Raw genomic sequence first — 6680 nt, 5'->3', positions numbered from 1 at the left:
GCTGGACTGTCTGAGCACAGAGGGCTTGTTGGTGGGTGATACGCTGCATTTTAACAGCCTCACCTCCGCTCTCTTGCGCTCGCCTTTCATAGCTGGAGCCCTATCTGTTATAACTCCACACAGCTTGTCCCATCTTGTCAATTGCATCTGACACCGCTTCAAACATGTCCTTACCTGTTGTTGTGCTCTTTAGACTCCTAAAATCAAGCAGCTCCGAATGCAGAAATTATCGTCAACTCCCCGCAAACAAATTAACAGCTGTGCGGTGTCTGTGGAAAGTAATGTTTCTTTGATTGCTCTTATTTTGTGGAGAAGCTGCCTTGTTCAACACAGTATCTCCACCTAGTGGTGAAACTAAGAAGTACAATACAGTCAAGCGCAAGTTTCAAGTGTGGGCCATATTACATTATATTTTTAGAAGTTGCTGCGAGCCAATTAAAAATGGACCGCGGGCCGTACTTGGCCCGCGGGCCGTAGTTTGGACACCCCTGATGTAGCTAGTACACGTAGTATTTGGCATATGCGTACGATTACAGTGCAGACATCCACTCGATTGGTGGCGGTAACGAAGCAGGATGTGGTCGCGGAAGTAGAAGAAACCGTAGCAGCGTCACGGGTGCTGTGCCGCCGCCATTTCACTTTTCATTCATTGGTTTCAAGGCCTAAATCGTCTAATCGGTGAGTTAGAGATTGTAAGGTCAAAGCAAGAGGTGCAATGCTTTTTAGGAAGTTGGTGAAGCGCAGCTGTCATCGTATAGTTGTTTTGGATGTTCTCTGAATGGACATTGGCTGAATTAGCAACCGTACGTTCGTTAGTAAATAGTTAGCTAGCTAACTAGCTAATATGTTAGCTTACTGAATTCATACGTCTTATTTTTTCCAAACTTCAGAACGCCATTACACATATGGACGAACGTGGAAGCGTTGCACACTAAACACATTGCGCAAAAAGACGAGCGAGACGTTTGGAGTGTTTAGGCTAGTTCTATGAGTAATGCGACATACACTGAAAGAGCTAGCTAGCTAGTAAGCCGCGCTAGCTTATCTGTGACATGTTTACCTATCTACCGAAGCAAACGCCAGACTGTAGATGATGGGAAATTCAAACCAACGCTCAGTGTTCCTAAACTACTTAATTTTAGTGAGTTCTGTTGAAATCGTATCATAAGTAATCATGCCAACTTGTCAGAGCTAGTTAACAATAAAGGCCAAAGTTGTTAGCTTAGGTCTGTCTCTCGCTTGAACATTCTACATGCTGTCATTCAAAAGCACGACGGCTACACACTGACTTTTAACCCGAGTTTGACCCTTTAATACACTAAAGGTTTCCTCGGTTTAGTAGATCTTCATCTCCGTTTTGAACGGTTAGTTTGGCACGATGTGTCTGTGCCAATGAGTGTCATATTAACCTAGTTCATTCTATGCTAAATTAAGATTGTCTAACATCATATCGCAAACCAGTCCAACATGGCATAAATCTGACACACCAAACCGCAATAGTTTAACCCTTTTAAATCCCTGAAAATTATGTTTAATTTTTATAGAAACTTTTTACTACTCTCAGTGATGTATTATGTAACACAAGCTAACTACTAAAATGAGATGTGTGCAATTATATGTACATAGATTTAGCTCAGAATACAATTCACTTCATTGATGCATCATCTCTCAGTAGGGATGTCTGCGTCACGATCACGTGTTTTGACCCATATCCCAGTCCTGGTCTTTTAATATTGGGTTTCTGCCGATACTCAATCTGATTCAATATCTTATCTATATTTAACCAAATGTTGATATAAATGTGTATGTGACACTGTAATAACTTACGTCGCCATCTAAATTCGGTCCATCTTATCTTGATCTCTATCCAAATGCTGAAGGTCCTATTTCAAAACATTTTCAAAATGTAATTGATCCGTTAATTATACAGTTATGGTATATATAAATGCTAAAATGGGAGACTGCGACACATTGCACAATGCTCACATTTCCAAGACACGATCTTCTAGTAATGGTTACTGTCAGAGTTGAGTAAAAGCATATAGTTTGCCAACCCAGCTGTCAGAAGAGTCAAATGGCAGTGCTGCCAAATACATTTTCACGTTCTCTCACTGTTGTTTTCACTCATATGTTGAGCAAAATGCTCGCAGGGTTGAGTCTGGCTGCAGCACTAACAGGCTGAGGTGACAAAAATACAGTCGAGCACAGAACAGAACGGGTCGGAATGTGATCGGAGTCATTTCAACAGATAATATTAAATCTTCAACATTAATATAGGCCTGAATTGGCCGGATGCCAAACGTGAAGATCGACCCAGAACATCCTCGTCCCTCAGTCAACAAATCATACAAATCATTTGTTCAAAACAAAAAAGAAAAATGGTTCATACTTAACTACTGCACATGTTTTTGGATTATAAAAATCATGAAAAATTTTAAAATTCAGATCCAATGAATTCATCATTGTGAAAACCACAAATCTCAATTCAGGTGGTGCTTTCTAATGATTAAGGAGCGACACCACACCTAAATGTGTCCCCTGGTGCTGCTGTCGAAGGTTTCATGAACATTTTTGGATGGCAGGTTATAAATGTATTATCTTACAAGTGTTTCTATTATATTGTCCATGCTATGTCAACAAGGGTAGGCTAAATAACACTCTGTACAATGCAGTCGAGTTCAACAGCACCACAAGCTTCATCCGCTAAAATGATCATGAAGTTCAATCAATATCTCCCTAAAACGTTTTGAATAAAAACTGAACACAGCGAAATACCGGTATTGATGATAACTTTAAACTTTTTTTATTTATTGTGCAAATCTAGCTTTCGTACAGTTATGGTTACAGAATCTCTCCACCTCACTATACTGGTACTTTGGGTGTAATTAATTTGCCAAAAAAAGAGACAAAACGCACAATAAATTAAAAAATGAAATTTAAATTGTTTTTATTTTTTCATGTCATTATCCTGATTTCTTTAGGCCATGATAATTGTGTTGTGAAAATCTGATATTGTGACGGCTCTAGACTGCTATAGTTTTAGCTAGATATTTAATATTATTAACCGCACCGCCTGACCTCTCTATTAATCTCATCTCATGAAATATTGGTTGTGGTTTTACAGTTGTAATCAGCATATTTTTTTTCATCTTCTAGGACACACCGAACTTCATCATGGTGAAAATCTTTATTGGCAACCTCGCCTGCAATTCCGCACCCGAGGAGCTGCGTGAGCTCTTTGAGAAGTACGGAAAGGTCTCAGAAAGTGATATTGTCAAAAACTATGGTTTCGTACACATGAGCAACGTGGCTGAGGCAGAGGAGGCCATCCGGAACCTCCACCAGCACCAGCTAAACGGCTGGCGCATGAATGTGGAGATGAGCAAAGGGAGGCCCAAGTCCACCACCAAGCTGCACGTCAGCAACCTCGGCGAAGGGGTCACCACTGACGTCCTGCGGGCCAAGTTCGGGGAGTTTGGCACGGTGGTGGAGTGTGACATAGTGAAGGACTACGCCTTCATTCACATGGAGCGAATGGAGGACGCCATGGACGCCATCAGTAAGCTGGACAACACCGCCTACAAAGGTGAACTCTTTGGCGAGGGAGAGCTAGTTGTCTTTGCTGTCTATAAATACGAATTCTGGATTCTTTTCTGTCGCTGTAGGGCTCTCATGACAAGTAGAATCCACCGGCTTATTTCAACATGAATTGACCAGGTGGACTGAAAGTAATCGCTTTAAACTTTGCCAATGTCTCTTGTAAATCCAATGGCAGTGGGGAACAGGGCAGAAAGCTCCTGTCCTGGCGCGGCTCATGCCTTTGCTCACTGATACAGTGTTTTTGTCGGTAAGAGCCGTTTGGTGTCAGAACTCCACGGTCTCATGCGTGTCTTCTCTCTCCCTACAAGGCAAGCTGATGAGCGTACAGCTGTCCACCAGTCGGCTTCGCACCGCCCCGGGAATGGGAGAGCACACTGGCTGCTATGTGTGCGGGAAACATGGCCACTGGTCGAAAGATTGTCCTGTCAGTCGGAACGGTAGCCACGGCGACGACACAAGAGGCCTGGGCGGCCGAGGCCCCCCACACGGCCATGGTTATGGCAGGGGCGGCTACGAGATGGCATCTGCAGCAGCTGATTTCATGGGCGACTCTGCGTATAGTCGGGCGAGTTACGTAGGTGGGATGCCGCCTCCCCCTCGCAGGCTCAGCGGCTACAGTGCTGAGCTGGGGGATCGGTACGCCGGCAGGGGAGCAAGCTCCTATCCGGAGAGGTCACCGGCTTACGACCGTGACCGCCTCTACAGCAGTGTTGACTATTACGAGAAGTTGAGAGCTCGCCCTTACGGCTCGAGCTATTTCGAGGATCGTCGCATGTCCTATCTCCCCCCTCCCCCACCTCCCCCCTCCTCCCTCTCAAAGCTCTCCAGTATAGATCCATACGACCGTCGGTCACTGCCTTCATCTTCATCAGCTGCCGCATACTATGCACGGGACCGCAGCCTGATGGGACGAGTGCCGGTCTCCTCGGCGGGCTATGAGCGAACACGCCTGTCACCGGGGTCGGGCTCCCGGAGCTCCTACGCTGCTCCACGGCCCAAGGATCATTACGCGCCACGCTATGCGCCTTACTAAAGCCCTCGTGCCAAGGTGAGCAACATGGTAACCAATGTGTGACAATTTATTTGTTGACCGACCAGTGGGACTTCAACTGTAAAGCGTCCTGGTCAGTGGACGCTGGGATCCCGGAGATCCTTTGTAGCTGTGCTGTAGGGGGGTTTGAGCCATGTTTCTGAAAAGGGGATTTGCTCTCTTTCTAGGTCTGTTTGTGAACCGCAAGACTTTCCCCTTTGCCGTCATTTCTTCAAGCGCCGTGATTCCATCGGTCTGCGCCAGATGCGGAAATTAAGATTGGAAATTGTGTCGGCATCTTCCGAGCACCTGAGATGCCGGTTGCCTGCGGATGAATTGTTCTTTCAATGGCATTCACCTCACCGGTTTCCAAGAAGAATGAACGGCACCGTTTGACATTCATGATGTATGAAACAATATGCTCACTCGCTCTGCAGGTTTCCAGCTCAGTTTCGAGCCATGTTCCTTTCTTGTTTCTTTGTTAAATTCAGCAAATGTCAATTGTTTGGCTTCAGTTTGTCATATATAAGAAGTGTTTTTGTTTCAATATATGAATATGGACTTTGCTGTTTTGAGTGGAATGAGGGTTAACCTGTGCTGCATCAGTTGCTTGTGGTGCAGAAGAATCTCGTCGCGCTTCTAGACACACATGGGACTTGATATACATCAGTTATATGGATAAATACAAATGTTTTTTCAAAAATGATCATCATCAGTGTCTTATCAATGTGCTGTGAAGGTGAGGACACGGTATGTTTCGTCACAGCATAAACCGTAAAGGGTGAAGTACTCGGTAAGCGTTCTGGTGGTGGGTGAGAAGAGAACCTGCTCTCTGTGGCCTCTAGCGCATGAGAGGACTCAGTGATTGACACTGAAGAAGACAATAAAGAACTGAATCCATATCCATGAAACTGACGTGGCTGAGTGTTCAGTTAGGACACAGAATCACACTTTGAGTTCGTACCTATTTCAAGACAAATAATCGCAAACATTCCAGCCTTTATTCCAATGTGTCTGCAAAATATAACATTCATACTTTTTTATAACAAATTGTCTGCAAAATATAACATTCATACTTTTTTATAACAAATTGTCTGCTGATCAGAAGTAAAAATAAAATAAAATAAAAAAAGAATTGAATAAAAAAAAATTGAAAATAAGAACGCCAGCTGACATGCACTGTGCTGCTAACACAGTAACACATGACTGTGTTTTCATCCCACCGGTAATGGCAACAGAAAATATCCCTTCATCTGGTGAGTTTAAGTTTGGGATGTATGTTCATACCACTAGATACAGTAATGTGAGGCAGGACTCTGGGAGTGTAAGTCTAGATACAGTAATGTGAGGCAGGACTCTGGGAGTGTCAGTCAATCTAGATACAGTAATGTGAGGCAGGACTCAGGGAGTGTAGGTCTATAGATACAGTAATGTGAGGCAGGACTCTGGGAGTGTAAGTCAATCTAGATACAGTAATGTGAGGCAGGACTCTGGGAGTGTCAGTCAATCTAGATACAGTAATGTGAGGCAGGACTCAGGGAGTGTAGGTCTATAGATACAGTAATGTGAGGCAGGACTCTGGGAGTGTAAGTCAATCTAGATACAGTAATGTGAGGCAGGACTCTGGGAGTGTAAGTCTAGATACAGTAATGTGAGGCAGGACTCTGGGAGTGTCAGTCAATCTAGATACAGTAATGTGAGGCAGGACTCAGGGAGTGTAAGTAGATACAGTAATGTGAGGCAGGACTCTGGGAGTGTCAGTCAATCTAGATACAGTAATGTGAGGCAGGACTCAGGGAGTGTAAGTCTATCTAGATACAGTAATGTGAGGCAGGACTCTGGGAGTGTAAGTCTATCTAGATACAGTAATGTGAGGCAGGACTCTGGGAGTGTAAGTCTATCTAGATACAGTAATGTGAGGCAGGACTCTGGGAGTGTAGGTCTATAGATACAGTAATGTGAGGCAGGACTCTGGGAGTGTAGGTCTATAGATACAGTAATGTGAGGCAGGACTCTGGGAGTGTCAGTCTATCTAGATACAGTAATGTGA

The 6680-nt window shown here is 44.2% G+C and overlaps 1 protein-coding gene across 1 annotated transcript; it reads left to right on the top strand.

Annotated features, from left to right (window-relative positions):
• The first annotated feature begins 567 nt into the window (after window positions 1-567).
• Window positions 568-5681, top strand: LOC306796193 (RNA-binding protein 4.1-like). The gene is made up of 4 exons (XM_079295012.1): window positions 568-678; window positions 3157-3586; window positions 3909-4648; window positions 4819-5681. The coding sequence occupies exons 2-3, from the start codon at window positions 3175-3177 to the stop codon at window positions 4631-4633; spliced, it is 1137 nt and encodes a 378-aa protein (XP_079151138.1). The 5' UTR covers window positions 568-678; window positions 3157-3174; the 3' UTR covers window positions 4634-4648; window positions 4819-5681.
• The last annotated feature ends 999 nt before the right edge of the window (window positions 5682-6680 follow it).

The sequence above is a fragment of the Melanostigma gelatinosum genome (assembly GCF_949748355.1).
Source record: "Melanostigma gelatinosum genome assembly, chromosome: 23".
Taxonomy (NCBI): domain Eukaryota; kingdom Metazoa; phylum Chordata; class Actinopteri; order Perciformes; family Zoarcidae; genus Melanostigma; species Melanostigma gelatinosum.
The sequence above is the reverse complement of the archived record's forward strand: the minus strand, read 5'-3'. Positions and strand labels throughout refer to the sequence as shown.